At 33.6% G+C, this 19,330-nt stretch overlaps 2 protein-coding genes across 3 annotated transcripts in view; both read left to right on the top strand.

Annotated features, from left to right (window-relative positions):
• LOC123548461 (uncharacterized) overlaps positions 1-19,330 on the top strand; it is a 74,219-nt gene that overhangs the window by 40,313 nt on the left and 14,576 nt on the right. The window lies entirely within an intron of this gene.
• On the top strand, positions 6,898-16,024 carry LOC123548460 (uncharacterized). Its single transcript, XM_053545695.1, has 7 exons — positions 6,898-7,054; positions 11,994-12,121; positions 12,616-13,143; positions 13,869-13,994; positions 14,260-14,540; positions 14,719-14,839; positions 15,104-16,024. Exons 2-5 carry the CDS (start codon positions 12,052-12,054, stop codon positions 14,283-14,285), a joined length of 750 nt encoding a protein of 249 aa, XP_053401670.1. The 5' UTR covers positions 6,898-7,054; positions 11,994-12,051; the 3' UTR covers positions 14,286-14,540; positions 14,719-14,839; positions 15,104-16,024.

Below are 19,330 nucleotides of genomic sequence, written 5' to 3'. Positions count from 1 at the left end.
TAGATCACTAGGTCAATGTCAAGGTCAAAGTTTTCTTCAGTACACAAAACTATGCATGTGGTCCAAATTTTAAGGCTGTAGCTACAGAAATGTGAAAGTAGGTCACTCGGTCGAGATCAAGGTCAACTCATGTCAAGGTTCATCTTGCCACTCAAGACTATACATGTGGTCCAAATTTGAAAATTGTAGGTTATGGACAGGAAGATTTTAAAAGTTTTTCCCTATATAGTTCTATATGAACTATGTAACCCCCGGGGCGGGGCCATATTTGGGTACCAATACATCATTCTGACAAAGTTTGGTCAAAATCCCCCAGTAGTTTCTGAGGAAATGTGATAACGAGAAATTGTTAATGGACGGACGGAAGGACGACGGACGCAGAATGATTTGAATAGCCCACCAACTGATGATGGTGGGCTAATGAATTGAAACTTCACAACTTTCAACACTTTTCATTGTGATGGTCCGGCATGCTGTGCATAGGTTCAATGATTCTGCTTTGCTTTATCAAAACATTATGCTCCTATTTTGACTTTACTTTTTGTATATTGCATGCATGCCATGATATATATAGAGTATTACTTATATTGCCACATTGAAGTAATGTAGCTATATATACTACAGCTATATTTACATGAAAATAGGAAATCTTAAACAAATATTTTGACTCAATTTTACATCAATCGTGAAAAAAGTATTAAAAGATAAAATCAAGTATAGGAAATAAATAACATGAATCGGTCATTATAAAAGCTGTACAAAAATAGGGAAAAAATAAGAATAAAGGGTAGTAATTAAAATATTTATTCTATTTTTAGACGAAATCAAACAGTTTCTTATTATATATATAGCAAACTACTACGCACTGCGTAGGAGTCGGAACAGGTAGGAAGAATCGCATGTATATACAAGTATAAAAAATGATTAAGATCATATGCTGTTTTATTACTGACGAGTTCAATATGTAATATTAAGACTAAATTAGAGAAATCTATATAATACGTTTCGAACTATTTTTATCGGCCCATTTCCATGCGCTTCGGTCACATCCGGGGTTTTCTGAAATGTTTTAAAGGAATACACTTTCACTTTTCAAATTAGCCATGACCGATAGGTCAACAGACCTAAAAACATATTTTTCATGCGAAATGACGCATTTTTTACACTTTGTATATTTACGTATGTATGAAAATATCAACGGATTGTAGAACAATGTTCAGAGAACAGTTTAAATCAATAAAATATTTGTCGATTAGTCTGAAAAACGGGTAAAAACCTTACGGCGGATTAATCTGCCTTTCAGTGAAAACTGTCAGTAAGATATTCCTGCAAGCTCTGAAATACGGTCGTTATAGGTTGAAACCGCGAATCATTTAAGGCAAGAAAGTGCGATATTTACCTTTCCGTGCTGTATTTTTGGCTATGTCAAATTGTTTTGTAAGGCAGCTTTCAGTTATTATAAATAGACATGTATGTATTTTATCCCTGTTTCAATTTTATTTCTTAATGTAAATATAAATGTAAATTTAAATTTTTGGTGCAGCAGATATTATTCTTATCATACGCAGTGGAAACGGATGTAATTGCATAAAACAAACGATTACAGCAAAGGCAAAGGTCAAATCAGTCAAAATTCTGATGACAGAGGCTCTATGTTTTGTGCGCAAATGTGCATATGTTTTAATATAATACTGAAAGGTTTTGTATATTGCATGCATACCATGGCACAATCAAATATCTAGAGTAGCTAACGTTTGAGTAGCTATAAACAATTTTCTTTCGTTTTTATTTAGCGACATTTTTTCAGCAGTATTTCAGATATATAAGTTATACGTATAACAGCAGGCAGTTCAGAGGTGGAGTACGAATGATTTCAGACACAATTTATTTTCTCCAACCGTCACGGTGAACGTATGCCTCTCCCGGGAATCGATGTCTATGCTACGCGATCTGTAGATCTACGCTCTCCATATTGAGCTAGGCGGGCGTACTAATAGACATTTACGGATTATGTCTACGTGGACACCTAAGGCGATAGATTTTTCAAGGGGACAGTCTCAACATAGTTTAATTATATTATGCGCGATATGAAAAAGAGTTTATAACGGCAATAGGGTTTGAGTTATTATATCATCACTATGCGGTAGGTGATATAAAATTTGGATGTGCCTGTTTTTAGCTCGACTTTTCGAGGAAAAAGTAGAGCTATTGCATTCGCTCCGGCGTCGGCGTCGGCGTCTCCGTTGGTTAAATGTTTTGATAATGTCAAATATCTCTGTTACTATCAAAGCTATTGACTTGAAACTTAAAATACTTATTTACTATCAAAGTCTTCACAAGGAAGAACAATCCCCATAACTGTGATTGATTTTTTACAGAATTATGCCCCTTTCTAATTTAGCGTTTTTGGTTATAGTTTTTGATAAAGTCAACTATCTCTGTTACTATCAAAGCTATTGACTTGAAACTTATAATAGTTATTTACTATCGAAGTCTACACCAGGACAAATAATCCCGATAACTCTGATTGAATTTTGATAGAATTATGCCCCTTTTAACTTAGAATTTATGGTTAAAGTTTTTGATAAAGTCAAATATCTCAGTGACTATCAAAGCTATTGACTTGAAACTTAAAATAATTATTTACTATCGAAGTCCACACCAGGAAATACAACCTGCGTTACTCTGATTTGAATTTTGATAGAATTATGCCCCTTTTTAACTTAGAATTTTGGTTAAAATTTTTGAAATAGTCAAATATCTCTGTTACTATCAAAGCTATTGACTTGAAACTTATAATAGTCATTTACTATCGAAGTCTACACAAGGGAGAATTATCCCCATAACTCTGATTGAATTTTGATAGAATTATGCCCCTTTTAACTTAGAATTTATGGTTAAAGTTTTTGATAAAGTCAAATATCTCTGTTACTATCAAAGCTATTGACTTGAACTTTAAAATAATTATTTACTATCGAAGTCCACACCAGGAAAAACAATCTGCGTTACTCTGATTTGAATTTTGATAGAATTATGCCCCTTTTTAACTTAGAATTTTTGGTTAAATTTTTTGATAAATGATAAAGTCAAATATCTCTGTTACTATCAAAGCTATTGACTTGAAACTTAAAATACTTATTTACTATAAACGTCTACACCAGGAGAAATAATCCCTATAACTCTGTTTCGAATTTTGACAGAACTATGCCCCTTTTTAGCTAAGAATTATTGGTTAAAGTTGTTGATCAAGTCAAATATATCTGTTACTACCAAAGCTATTGACCTGAAACTTAAAATACTTATTTACTATCAAAGTCTACGCCGGGAGAAACAATCTCTATAACTCTGATTTGAATTTTGACAGAATAATGTCCCCTTTTAAATTAGATTTTTTGGTTAAAGTTTTTGATAAAGTCAAATGTCTCTGTTACTATCAAAGCTATTGACTTTAAACTTAAAATAGTTATTTACTATCGAAGTCTACACCAGGAAAAACAATCCTCATAACTATGATTTGAATTTTGACAGAGTTATGTCCCTTTTTAACTTAGAATTTTTGGTAAAAGTTTTTTGGTTTTTTTATTTAACGTCGCACCGACACATGATAGGTCATATGGCGACTTTCCAGCTTTAATGGTGGAGGAAGACCCCAGATGCCCCTCCGTGCATTATTTCATCACGAGAGGGCACCTGGGTAGAACCACCGACCTTCCGTAAGCCAGCTGGATGGCTTCCTCACATGAAGAATTTAACGCCCCGAGTGAGGCTCGAACCCATATCGATGAGGGGCAAGTGATTTGAAGTCAGCAATCTTAACCACTCGGCCACGGAGGCCCCCAAAGGTTTTGATAAAGTCAAATATCAGAGGATGGGAGCAAAATTTAAAGAACTTTACTGTTGAAGTCCTAAGGAAAATGACAACAAAGGGAAGAAATTCCCTGAAAAACTCTTAGTCCACTAAAATTATTAACAGGTACAAATGTGTCAAAATAAACCTTAACTTTGCAGGTACCATCCATGTTGTACCAAAGAAAAGTGGTCTCGGTTTTTACCTACGGCTAATAATAAAAAAGTTACAAAATAACCTATTTCTAGTAACATAAAAGGGAAGTAATTCAATAAAAAATATTGTAAGTGAATAAAAAAAAGAATCTGCCAAATAAAAACAAGAGCACCGCAATGCAAAGCAACATAAACACAAAACAAAGTCATGTGACCTTTAACCTCTAAGTGTGACCTTTACCTTGAAGCGAGCTATGTGCTCTGCACGTCGTCTCAATGTGGTGAACATTTGTGCCAAGTTTTTTTTAAATCCTTCAAGCAGTTTAAGAGTTACACATCGCACTCGAAACAATGTTATATGACCTTTGACCCCTAAGACGACACACAGACAGACAGACGGTCAGGCGAACACCAACACCAAAATACGTTCCTTCGGGCGTATAATAACAACAAAGGAATGGAGACGCAAGATATTACGTTTCCTACAGTTTTCACAATGTTTAACCTGCTGACCTACATTTTGATCCCAGCTTACCCAGTTAAGATTTATTTTCATTTCGGACGACGACGACAATGGAATACGGATACATTGCGAACAGATAAGCTCATCTTTTCAACTTTGTCGCAGATGCGCAACTTATAATATTGAAGAACCTTTCGGGAAAGTGCTATGACGCTAGATCAAATACTTTTTGCGATATGCATAACAAAACACCTCTCTGGCGAACAGACAGACGGACAGACAAATCCAAATCTTATCCTGTGCGGTAACATAATAAGCCAGACCTTACCATCATTATTGGAATATTTTCCTACCACACATAAATTAAAATTATCATGTTGAGACGGTCCCCATGAAAAATCGATCATCTTAGGTGTTCACAGTCCACGTAGACTTAATTCGTAAAGGTCTAATTGTACAATGTAGTGCACATGCAAATGAGAAACGTTTGACATGTAAACATCCGGTAATAAATGCAGTGCAAAAAGAATAGCATACAGATATCAAATTACTAACTGTACAATACATTCAAAAACAAATATAAACAAAGGAATTGTTCAACCAATCAAAGTCGTGGGAATACTTTATTGACGTTGCAAAGTTAAAATAAAATATTATCGATGTATTTTTGATTTTGGATTGATGATACTTTAGAAACTAAGTCAGTAAACAATTACTTTACGTTTCGAAAAGTTAACGAGGAAAATATCATATTCTGAAAGTTAGGAAGACAAATGCCGCGTTCAGACCACAAAATATTTACGCCCGCCCGCGCAATATTTGCGTATAGGCGCAAATACGAACTACATATTGACATGTGGAACAAGAAGTCCGATCATGATAACATGTTTGGTTTTAACCGGCTGTTGTGGACTTCTTTTGTTTTAACATAACGCATTAAAATATTGATTTCGAAATACATGTCCGTCCAACATGTGCAGGGTTAGTTTGAATTTTGGTTCACATGACGAAAAATACACTCAACAACTCTAACAGAAAAAAAACTATAACCTCCGCAAATTCTGCACTTGTTGTTTTTGCTTCACATGATGAAATGATTTACTTTTAATTTTGAACGGGGTTAAATATTTTGTATGTGAAGAGCTCTTAAGAAACTTTATTTGAAGTTAATTAAAAGCTCCACCTCAATGCAAACTACTCTTCGTAACCTTTTTAGACATTTGTTAGTTCTATTGATGGTGATTTCAGGAGTTAAGCTACGTTTATTCAACACTAGACAAGCACAAATTGCCGTGGAATGTCATACCGCTGTCTGTTATCCAAACAACAGGTTTCGAAGATTTAACAAAACCGTTCTAAGATCTCAGTTGGTAATGCCCAAACTAATCGATATAAAAGGATATCAAGAATAGAACTGGTCTTATTGTTTTGCTATAAATTTTGTGTCGGTCCAAATTAATCGTTTTAATTTACGAGTCTTTAAAACCAGCTGTGAAGAAAGAATTTGAAACTGGGGATATGTTTCTATTCATAAAAGCGCAAATGATATCCTTATGAAAAAGAAGTCACTGAAATATTGATAGGTTTATATCAAGAAAGAGAAGTCCTATAATATAAGATCGGAGTAAGAGAGATTTGGAACCAAACATTTTAAAAAGAAATGCTAATTGTGACAAATTATTAATTATCAAACTTATATCTAAGAAAAATGAGTTAATTTTTATCATAAAATTTTAAAGTGCTTCGATAAAAGAATTTCCATCGATTTAAGGCAACACCAGATGAAAATGAGTTCTCGTTCTGATGTGTCTGAGTATTACATTTTCTTCACGATTTGGGTTTTCCTTCATGTTGTTAGATTTTACTTGCAAATGATATACAATAAAACAACATTCTCTAAAACTAATCTATAAATAATCATAACAATGTAGAGCGCATGCGTATCCGTGGATTATTGATATGAAATTCAGTGTGGGTGTATCTTGTAGATAAACAAGTGCATTTACTATTGCATATAGTATAATGCTCGGTGTGTAAATATAATTATATAGTCATAACAATGTATATATATAGGCCATGCGTATCCGTGGGTTATTAATATGATATTCAGTGTGGGTGTACCTTGTAGATAAACAATGCATTTACTATTAAATGAAGAACAAAACACATACGAATTATAACCTAATAAATCGGTTTAAGCATTTGAACGTTTTTAACATTGTATGAGACAATTTTTAATGACTTTAAAGGTGGTCAATCACATTTAAGTAACATTTGTATGATATTTTTCACTTTTCGTATTTTATGTTAGATTTATTTCAGGAACAAAGTGAGCCATATGACAAAGAGTTAGGTCCCTATCACAAATCAATGGTTTACTATTTTGTATAAAATTCTGTAATTACCAACTTTAACTTGAAGATATTTGAAAAGCGAAGTATTTCTTTTGTTCTGCTTTACATCTACAGTTGATAGATATTGGGATATTTCAACAACCTGAGGTAAAGGAAACGATGTACAACAGCGTGTAGGATTCGAATTTAATCTCGGTAGCACAACAAAATAGGCAAAGGAAGGACACAAAGGAAGGTCAGACTGATTTTACAACTTCATATTTCTAATAAATCTCGACTTAATATATAACTGAACAGTAAATGCAAGTGTTTTACAAATAACTCATATTCATACCGTTCTTTAGGCAAGGTTTTATATCAATTTTTACGTATGCTAAAATGCCAGCATCTTGGTCGGGAAACCAGGATAGAAAAATGCATCCGGTAAGAATCTTTTGCCCGTTAAGCGTTAAGTGATCACAAATAAATGTAAATGTTTCAAACAAATGAATTTCTTGACTGATCTTGACTTAAAATATTGATAATGCTCCTTTTATTACTTCGATCTTGCTGTTGTTTTTATTATAATCATCTGTATACGGCATATATCTGTGGACAGCAGACATTTAGAAAGCCGAAACGGTTGTTCTTTATCATAGGCTTACAAAACAAGATCTCTCTCAATACCGTATAAGTTAAAGTCTAATTCTATCTCAATTTCCATTCACTTATGGCTCGTTAATGATGAAAAACAATTTTAGGGCGAAATCTAAAAACAAAACACACAATAAAACCCCATTGTAAAAACATTCACTTTTATTAATGTTGTTTCTTTTTTTTTCACCGTTTCCTTCAATTTGATTGGCTAACAGAATTTTTTTACAGGTGTGTAAAACAAATTTATTCGGATAACTTTTGTGCTGCTCCCGATGTTGTACTACTTTTTTCACTTTTTATTTATACTGCCAGTACAGAGATTTGAAATAATTTGTAGATCAACATTTGTAAGAATGACTATAAAAAGAAACAAAAGTAATAAATGTCATAATTTTTTGTTTTACACACTTGTAAAACCGAAATCTCGTACACATATCTACTATAACGGCCGGCCGTTATCGGATATGTGTACTGCGGTGTCGGGTTTTACAAGTGTGTAAAACAAAAAATATGACATTCATTCCTTTATTATATACAAATTTCAAAAATGTTTTGAATCCATCCCGTTTAAAATGGTCTAAAAGGAATGTTGTGTTCTATGCTTCCAGATGTTCTCCTTATAGATTTTAAAAATATATATATATCACAACAATAGTCTAAGTGACGTTTGGTGACTGAAAAATGGACTCTGTGTTTTAATATTTTCTGATCTGTTGGGATCGAAGTCCATTCAATTTTACTGTAATCGAATTCCGCATAAGCCGTTGCTAAGGGATGTCACCATGGGTGTTACAAATTACTTATCATGATGAGATTCAATCAAATTGAGTCTGCAATTAGTATTCTTGATTGCGTTCTATGCTTCCACAGGATTATTTTAGAAGATAAAGAAACATCTGTTATTTACTAAATTTTCTAAGTGGTGACCGAACCGGCTATTTCTCAGATACGGGAAGTCAAATCCATATTATCTTCTTGCGATTCGCTGCAGTAAGGTTATATTCAATATGCTTTGGTAAAAACTTACACAAGTTTCTGAAAACAAGAGCACAAAAATGGACAATTTCTTTGATTTTCATATTTTCAGAAAAAGCAAGGCCAATAAAAGTATTCACTTTTCAGAGCAAAAAAATAAAAGTGCGAAGTCTGGAGGCATGAATCCAGTCAGGTTCTCAAAACGTTTTTGATAATTCAAATAAATTTCGGTTTTCGGAACTAAACCGAAAACTACGATAACAGACTGGCTGTGTTGCTGTTACAGGCGAAGATGTTACAAACTACCTTTCAAATTAGCAGAAAACGAATTATGTGCTGAATCCCAGTTGGGGAAGTTCGGATTTTTAAATATACACTTGAAGTTGATGAAACTCTTGGGGCATTTTCAGTTTGTAGCATGAAAGTGACTTTTAACAAAGTGAAACGAAGTTGAAGGTATTATCCTAAAGCAGTTACTGATATTCAAATCTTATTCTACTGTTGTTGAACTGATAAAAGATACGATTAGATGTTAAACGAATAAAAGTTTAAATTTATCAAAAAAGAATGTCAGCGCTGTCTTCGAAATATTGCTGTTTAAACATAAAATGTCATACATAGAAAGATTGTCTAAAATTACTAGAGCGCGATGATTTTTAACCTATTGTATTGTTTAAAGTGCAATTTTTTGAAGAAATAGCTTACTGTATAACACATTATTTTAAACCCTTCAAAGAGTACACAAGGTCGTATTTGTCCGTTGAATTTCATTACAGATAGTGTATCAAAATCTTGACAGTGTAGCCTTTTTTGCTAGGCGATTATATCATCTGTTTAAAAAGGACATTCTCTCAAATGATTAATCCGTTATCAACTTTTAAGGTAATCAGTTTGATGTATAATGTAAATGACTTAGCTAATATTGTATACATTTTCATAATCTTGTCCCCACATTTGACATGAAGTATGGTAAAGGAAACTGCTCTCTCAATAAAGGTACGATTTTATTGAAAACAAAACATGTATTTTGAAAGTGAATAGATTAAAGTAATAAGAGCGGTATTTCACTTATAAATGTTGTGACATAAATGCTTAGTATAATAAACATTTCAATTTAAGCTTTTGTAATGAATATCACTGAATATTTATCCACCATACTTTTTTCAGTAAACAACTGTAATTGAGTAATATTATATATAATTGTTATAAAAGATAATCTATTTGAACAGGTATTATGGCACAATTATTGTTTATACACACTATATGACATATAAAAGTATACAAAAGTGTATGTCAAAATGTTTAGAACTTTTGAAAAGTAAAACAAAAAGTCACGATTACAGAACAAAATACTCATGAGTACTGAGTATTTTAGAAAAGTACTCAGTACTCATGAGTACGACTACTTATATTTTTTTCATGAGTACTGAGAACTGGTGAGTACTTAAAAACTAGTACTTGTACTCATAACATTTGAGTACAAAAGTGCTCGACACAACTCTTAAGTTCATGTGTATGGATATAAAAACTAGGTTACATGTATATACGATCTTTGTATTAAACAACATATATCATATAAAATGTAAATTCCTATTAATATATCAATAAAATACTTACCATAATGTTAAGGCGAAAGTGTGACAGATATGCTGCTATTTTTGAAACAGCGGATGCAGTGACATAAATCACAAAGCAAAACAGCTAAATCCCACATATATACACCACAAACACATATCTTTATATAGTATGTTAGTATATCCTAGGGCCAGTGTATTTTGTATATCCATTAGTTTATTTAAAATCCTGTCAAGACAATGTTTTGTTTTGTTTTTCAATGAAAAAAATCAGATTAGATTCTATGGCATTATCTCAACATGGCGTCCCATGCAATCTACTTTTTGAATGTCGGAATATAGTTCGGCATTTGTGATCATTTATGTTAATGATAAAATCTTAGTTTCTGTTTATAAATAGCAAAATTAAAACGACCTTTTTTCTGTTATCCATATTATCTTGGTTCTAGATGAGGTATTTCTGTCTCGTGGTACGTGTATTAATACACTGGCCTATCCACGGGACTTGGTTAATTAAGTTTATACGTCTCGTCATTTTTATAGGGTAGGGTGCATAAACTTCCGGCGGTAGAAATTACTTGATTTGGAAATTAACAGTCGGTCATTATAGAATGAGAAGAGAGAGCTTATGTGCAAAATAAATTACTATTATACTTCATTCTCATAAGTTAAGGATAGCAATGTTAGACAAATGCACATACATAATCTTATTTCTAGATTAAGATCAGGTATAACAATACCATGATTACACATTGTGCATTTATCTGAGTCAGGTAGATAACTGCATTATTATACATAGTTGCTTATATGCATATTGTAAGCAGATCAAAGCATGTCATTGATGTATTTACAATTCATGACTATTTTTGATAAAAACATGCTTGCTGTTAGGAAGAATATAAAAATCCAGTAATAAATGCAGCGCACTTTATAAAATTAAGCCAATCTACACTCCGAGAGTTTATACTGACGGCATGTAGAATTAATTTGAAATTGGAGAAATGTTCGTGTCGTCAACGTGGACTATTCTTATACTCAAGAGAATTCCCGACATAGTGAGGTTCTAACATTGTGACCAGGATGAAAGTTCAGTCTGTATATTTTATATTTATCTCGTACTTTGTCTTTAAAATCGCCAGTAAATATTTCTATATGAACCGTCTCTAGCTAAAGGCAATACTTGAAAAAGTTGCTAATTGAAATTCATAATAAATCACTTATTGAACAACTTAAACCTCGGGCAATACTTTGGAATATTGCTGTCCCTAATAATTTTAGATTGATCATCGCCAGGTAACAACAAATGAAAAGTGTTTGTCAAATTACTGAAATTGGGATCTCGCTTAGTTAAGCCAAACTTTGGGTACATTTCATACTGATGGTTTATGTATTTTCTTAAAACTATAACAACAAAAATAATGTACAGTGTAGTTAACATTACTCGACATGTTAATAGTACAATATGTTTTATAAAAATATAATTACCAACCAAAGGATAAATTGCTTATCAGAGGTTTAGCCGGCAGAATATCCTCTAACCTGGGTACAGATAGATACGCACATGCATATGAATCATTGATAAAATCAACGAATACCAAAGATTATAATAACCTTTGCGCGATACAGAGGTTATTTTAGAGTACATCACTTGCAAAATTGATCGATGTTTCTTATCGCAATAATGTATCGTTTCAACATAAAGTTTACTGCCACCTTAAATATAGGCCGGTTTCTTTGTTTATGGATCATATCTTAAACTTGAAATCTTAGAGTTGTTTTTAAGTAATAATTGTCTGTATAGGAAAATATCAAAATTGCAATATAGGAAACTATATCTCATTCAAAAAAAAACACGTGAAATGTGATTTTTTAAAGTTGTCTGCGACATCTGTGAAGTCTGACTAGCTCCGTGGAGAGACAAACCGGCAAACGAACAGACAGACAGAAGCTCAAACTGCCAAGAGGAAATAAGATTTATTTCTGCTTCAGAAAAGGGATCGTAATTGTTTAGATGGTTAGAGCAGACCGACTGTAATATGATTTCACAATGAGAAGCATAGCCTGCGTTTGCTTAATAATTGTGATATCTGGACAGCTGGTATATGTATCCTCGAAAGGTATTTATTATATGTAATATATATTTATTGCCGTAGATATTGTTTGTTAGTTTCACTTTTTACTCAGTCTGTAATAACTATTGCGTATTCATTTCTTTAAAACAAGAATCATCATTTGGTTGTTTTCAGTTGGGTATAAATACAGTTGTGTGTTTAAAGTACGTTTGAATGTGTATGCATTCAGGTGACTGTTAAACACAGCCGATGTATTTTATATCCATTTGAAATTACTCTAGCAATTCATTTTTATAATACTTTTTCAATTTGCTGTTTTATCTTTCGCTTTAGCATCGTTTATCTGATTGTCATAGTTTTAAAGAAACACGACAATTGATAAAAACTGAAATACAATCACTGTGTGTGTGTGTGTAAAGTTTCAGCAAATGAAACGCATTAAATAACTGTACAACATTAGCTTGACTTGACTATTGCAATACCGATTTGTTTCTAATTATTCGATACTTTACCAAATAAAACTGTTTCTTTGATAACAGCATGTGTAATGCAACAAGCCAAAGTGTTATTTGCTTTTGACGGGACCACAAATATCAATGATGTCCAGAGAAATTTAATGCTTCGGTTCGTGGAAGCAGTTGTTACAAGCTTGCCTGATGGTAGTGAAGGTGGATGTGTCTACATTAATCAGGAAAGTAAGGAAATAACACGATTTACGGTTTCCGGTTCAAGACCCAATTTGACAGAAGAGGCAGAGCGTATTCACTGGAAGCCTACAAGACAAACAATAACTGCTAGAGCGCTCGCCAAAGAAGTAAATATGAGCTTTCCTGTTGCATTTTTGCAGCGCAAAGCAGAGATATTTTACTTACTAGTTAGTGACACAACTATAATCGAAAGTTTTCCAGAGGTCCTTCTGAAAAAGAAAATGTTCATTGTTGTTTTTGGATCGGCAATACCAAACAAGCTGAAAAGTTTAGCAAGCAGTGCCGAGTATATCAACCTGATTCGCAACTTCAACGATCTTAAAAGTGTTGTCGTAACGGTAACACAACTTACACGCAGAGGTGAGGCAGATTTAAGTTTATATCAATTTATTTAAGCAACATTATTAGACCGTGACCCATCGCTCCCTGTATATGTGAGAACTTAAAGACATCCAATGCTTATCTTCCACTAAAGTATTTTATATTTACATATTTACTTCAAATGCAGAAACTCTAATTTCACGTAATTTATCAAATAATTTCATACGTAGCTCAGTTTTTATAATTAAATGGCATGCAGTGGCAGTCCATTGTTAAAAAAACCTTTCAGATTTTTACTAAGGTAGTACACATTTATACGATGAGCGTTAAGCTAGGCATGTTTAAAGTGTGTACCGTTTTCAAACTAATGCATAGTTCCGTTTGTAAATATAATGTTTACATAAACTATATGTAGTAATTATTAATACATGATTGTATTTTCAAATATGAAATTTCGGTATATTAAAACGTTTTATACACTACGTTAGTTGGCATCAAATTTCATGCATGTTTTCTGTCAGTACGACTATGGGAAAAAGAATTGTACGTTTCTAATGATAAAGTTACTTGAAATTGTATTTATTTGTTTGAATTTATGCAGCGCTTAATTCACGGTGTTTATTTATCTTTCCCCAAACCACAGTTTCACGGTATTGATTTTTACAAGTTATATGATATCTGATGGTTTGATTTTATTGAGAATTAACGGCCTTTCTGTATCTATAATTTTGTATATACGAAATATTTCTTCATTTATTTTGCAGATTCTTTCCTTAAATGTGATGTTGACGAGTACATGGGTAAAAGGGCTAGCAAGTGCACAAGTTGTATGAACGTTTGTTCGCAAACAACATCTAAGCAACCGCGGGCCTGTAACCTTCACTGTCCCTGTGAGTTGTCTCAGTAATTACTTTGCAGTAATTGATTTAACAGTCTCATTTTATGAAAAAAGTACCTTCTCGTAAATATTGCTGAAGTCTTCAACGTTAATTAAATCAAACAGTCCAAAGCTAAGTCATTTACACGACATGTTTGATCTACTGTATTAAAAGGGAAAATAAAAACTATGTGCGTAGCAGCAATGATAAGAAATGTGACTCATTTGAACTATACTAAGAGTTTTAATTCATCAAAACAATTGTTTGCTCGTTTCAGACATATTGCTTCCACCAAGAGAATAGGCAGTGAAGATAGTGAAAGATCCACTAAAAGATGACATTGTGACGGCAGTTGTTGAAGACAATAAGTATGTAATTATTGGTGTTCTAATAAGTGCATTCGCCTTCATTATTATCTTCAACGTTGGAATTGGAGTAGTGTGCTATAGAAAAAAATTATGCTCTCTTCGGAATGCACGGCAAATTAACCGGCAAGATTGTTCTCTTCCAGACAATGTAGCAGTCCTTGAAACTGGAGGACTTGAGGATAACGAACCGGTATTGAAATCTTAATTAACATTTTAATTTTTTTTATTGGAATCTTAAATCAAATTACCTTTTAAATGTTGTACTGAACACACTTGATTATAGAAAATAATCTTTTAATATTGTTTTGTCTCCGTACCAGATTTCAAATTTATGATTACTTAAAGCAAGAAGAGTGTTTTGGTTTCAGATTCAACGTCAGACTCAACCTCTGCTTGATAATATACCATCTACAGAGGAACATGAGCAGCATCGCGAGAGACAGCATGAGCCAAGAGATTTTCTGAAGAACGAAAATGAAGAAGAAATGAGTAAGTATAAATAAATTGCGTTGCAATATTTCATTACCTAAAGAATATATATATTATTTATATTACGCTGAAGCTAGATGGTGGGTGTTTTACGTTTCAATACCTCCTGTGATCATACCCTATTATAACTTGGATGGTTATATTCTGTGTTTTCTTATTTATTTAGCTTTTAATTGAATCACAGGAACTCTTTGAATTAAATAAGTAAAATTGGTATTATTGTGTAGTTTGCACGGAAACATTGCGTCTTTTCTTATTATTCAGATCATCTAGCTTTGGGTGAGCCTCGGATGATAGATGTACAAGCCGGAAAATCTTCTGGCAGGAGACAGCCAGACGACAGGAGCTAAGATGTCATAACGGCATAGTTAATAGCATATTTTGCTTAGATTTTTTTCTTTTTGTTCATGCGTGTTTCATTATGAATATGATAGGGATGTGTGTTTGTCAATGACGAGATAACGGAACTATTTTTCATGTTATTATAAACCCGCTAACTCCGAGATGCTACATTTAATACTATTAATGAAGGAATTCACTTGTAGATGCGTGTTCCTATATGAATATGATAGAGATATGTGTTTGTCAATGACGAGATGACGGGATTATTTTTCATGTTGAACTGAACTCCGATAGCTACATTGCATTATATTTATGAAGAAATTTAAGAAAATATTACTTGTTGGTGCGTATTTTTATTTGTGAATATGATAGATACGTATGTTTGTCAATGACGAGATGACGGGTGAACTGAACCTGCTTACTCCGAGATGCTACATTTCATGATATACATGAACAAATTTAAGAACATATTACTTTTTGGTGTCCGTTTCTATATGGTTATGATAGAGATGTGTGTTTGTCAATGACGAGATGACGGGACTACTTTTCATGTTGCACTTAACCCGCTAACTCCGAGATGCTACATTTCATGATATACATGAACAAATTTAAGTAAAAGTATTCCTTGTTGGTGCCCGTGATAGAGATATATGTGTTGGTCAATGACGAGATAACAGGGCTACTTTCAATGTTGAACTGAACCCGTTGACTCCGAGATGAAAAATTTCATGATATTCTTAATTACATATGTGTTCCATGCATATCAAGCGATGTTGGGGAAAAATATTTCGTGATGCTTACCCACATATAACAAATAAAGTAAAACAAGGAAAATAAAAAGGACTTCGTGTTTTATTGTCTTTTGTACGCGGTATGTTTTAGCAGATATGAAAAAGCAGATTTGCTTAAAGCAGATCCTCTTTTCACTGTTACACGGTAAACTTTACCCAAAGCCTGTATTATCTGACTAATTTCGCGAGTCAACACATTACACTGGTCTGAGGGTACCAGTCTTTAGAGCTACCGGCGATGAAGGTGGCGCCGACCGCGTCGCATTGTTAGACGTGTGAAAAAAGAACGGACTCATCTTTTATATCGTAATCTATAATGGTTACAAACTGTTATGTATATTTTTATTTTTATAGCTGAAGTAAACCCTAACTTTTAAGCATAGAATGTAAAAGGACTCATGTCTCCTGCATATGCACTGTCTTCTTTTCTTGACGGACATAATATTGATTTTGCGCTGTTATCCGAGCACAAACTACTCCCCCACTCCTCTATAGCATAAATCAGAAATATGGCTTCGTCTCGAATGAATGCAAGTTCCTCAATCCATATAAAGGAGCTACTTGTGGTAAAGGCGGGGTGGCTGTCATGTTTAAAAAAAGAATATTGCGCCACTACAGAAAGATTAGATCAGTGCCAGAATAGTCGAATTCTTGGATCGACACTAAAACTAAATGGGGCTGACACGTATATTTTCGCTGTTTATTTACCTGCAGACAATAATATAAAATGTACAATAAAGTTCTTAGTGTGTTAGAGGCCTTACTAAACTGCTATATTACTGTCGGAAACGTATTGGGGACTGAAGATTCCAATGCACAGTTTTATCCCGGTGTAAATAATTAAAAGTCAAACTCTCTGAAAAGGTTTAAGTCGATCTTAGACGTTGTTGCTGTTAACACCTCTGAAACGACTATGCAGTGGTGTTACAGTTTTATACCGACAAAAAACAAAGATTGATCACGTGCTGGTAAATAGAGACTTGAATGAAAAAGTATTTTTATAACAATAGATGAATCTCTCGTGTTGACGTCAGATCATTCACACTTTGTCTTATCAATTTCCTTTGATAATTCATCGTCACGACAAGAAAGAGTTCTCCCACGTCGGAAAACTTTAGCTTTGGTGAAAGCAGAAGATACACATATCTCTTATTATCAGAATACACTGGAAGATGAAAGTATTGGCCCTCTCAGTTTATTGTGCGGTGAAACTCCGGATAATATATCTGAGGTTATATCAAACGCTCTGAATAAAGCGGCTAAAAGTGCATTCCCTACAGTATGTTTAATCGGTGTGCGAAACCATACTTGTCAAGCGAAGAATGCACATCACATTTCCCTATCATTTCGACGTATATGGATACAAAAAGGAAAGCCCAGAGATATTTATGATCATACTTACATTGATTACAAAAATACAAAAACGACGTTTAGACGTATACAGAGGTTGATATCTAAAAAATACACAGACAAAGTACATACACAAATGTAGAAACCTCGGCAAGACTGCAGGCCTTGACTATCAGCTTTTTCTTGAAAATACTTAGGCGCAACAGAAAAGGCTCATTCCAGTCTTGTATAATAAATAACCAGACATTTAGCCTAGAATCTGAAATCCCAAATGGTTTTACTACCTACTTTAGGGGGGTTTTTAAGTCTGACGATAGTGATCTTTCTCAAAATGACACACAATTGAAACAGTCACTGTTGAATATACTTGAACAGAAAAACTATTTTCCTAAACATGACGATTGATTTTTAACTGAGGAAGTCGAGGCTGTAATCAAAACTCTTAAACGTAGCTAGAAAAGCTCTCTCTTAAGATAATATCCAAAACGAGCACATTATCTATGGTGGAACAGCTCTTATCACGGTAATCGTTGCTTTTTTAACAGCATCCTTTCTCACTTTCCTTTCTCATGAATTTATACCAGAAGGCTGGAAAATAAGCATACTTGTGCCTATATATAAAAGAAAGGGTAAACCCAAAACATACCCAAGTAGCTATAGGCCGATGTCTTTGGTTCTCTGTCAACTTATGGTCAAACGTATAAATAAATACTTGGAAACCCGGTCAGTCAAATTAAGTCCGCAACAAGAAGCTTTTCAGGAGAATCTAAGTTGCATTACGGCTTCGTTTAACCTACAAAGGACTATTTATGAAAACTTTGAGTTGAATAGCTGATGATATCACACTTGTCGCAACTTCACCAAATAATTTACAAATGATACTTAATCTTGTTCACGACGACTATGCCTGCAGGTTTTAATTTGAATTAAATCTCGAGAAGTCGTGTACAATGACCTTCTCAAATAGAAGGAAAACACCATACGTTCAAGTCAGATACGGTCACGCTAACCTAACTCAGGTACCTAAAGCGATTTCTCAACTCTAATATGAAATCTGAGTTCTCTATAAAGAGCGTTTTCATGCGTTGCCATGTCAAACAGTCCAAAGATAAATCATTTACACGACATGTTTGAAAAGATGTGTACGTCAGTTCTAATTAATGTAGACTTAGAACTTTCTTTTTAGTTATCCTTTGAACATATGCAATTTAACAATTTGGACATGCTATTTTAAGCATGTGGTCTTTGAATAAATTACTGATTGAATATCGTCGAAGGATCCATGTACACCGCCGTATGAACACATCTGCGCATTTCTCTAATTGTGTTTTGGTGCTTGTAACATGTGGAAATGTTGAGTTCTGCTCAACCTGGGGTTAGAGGGCGTGGACGGTAGCATACGTTTCCACTACCTGCCATGACCAGGCTCAATCAAACCGAGCTTACAACATTTTCACTTTAGTTGTGTTGTGCGACCAGAGGAGTTTCCAGTTTTCTATTTATAGTTTTGAAATTTACAAAATAATTGTATGATTTCGTCGATATCTTCCCTCCATATGATAAAAACATTATTTAAGCAATATGCTAAGACAAATGGAGGTCCAGGACAGGAGTTTATCAACCTTCGCTATGGGCAGTCTGTATGTAGTGTATAAGAGACTAATTCATAAGTTATCTTTAACAATCAAATTATAGCGACTTACTGTCTGCATTTCTGTAAATATTATACAATAAACAAACACTATAGGCCCGGGCTCGTTTTGTACAATTTATAACATTTTAGGATGCATACTTTTTCATTGGAAAACTACAGGTATGTATATAGAAGTTACAGGGTATAGATTCTACTCTGATAAAATGTTAAGGATGCCAGGGTGTCAACCGTTATAGTGCTTCTTTGACCCTGTCTGCTACGACATCCTGTCTCTTGAATGTAAGGATATAAGGAACAGTCTACTTTGGAGCAAAATATAAGTGTGCGAAGCAAGAATATCAACGGTGAGTTGAC

Source organism: Mercenaria mercenaria, chromosome 6, assembly GCF_021730395.1.
Source record: "Mercenaria mercenaria strain notata chromosome 6, MADL_Memer_1, whole genome shotgun sequence".
NCBI classification, from domain to species: domain Eukaryota; kingdom Metazoa; phylum Mollusca; class Bivalvia; order Venerida; family Veneridae; genus Mercenaria; species Mercenaria mercenaria.
This window is presented reverse-complemented; position numbering and strand designations above follow the sequence as displayed.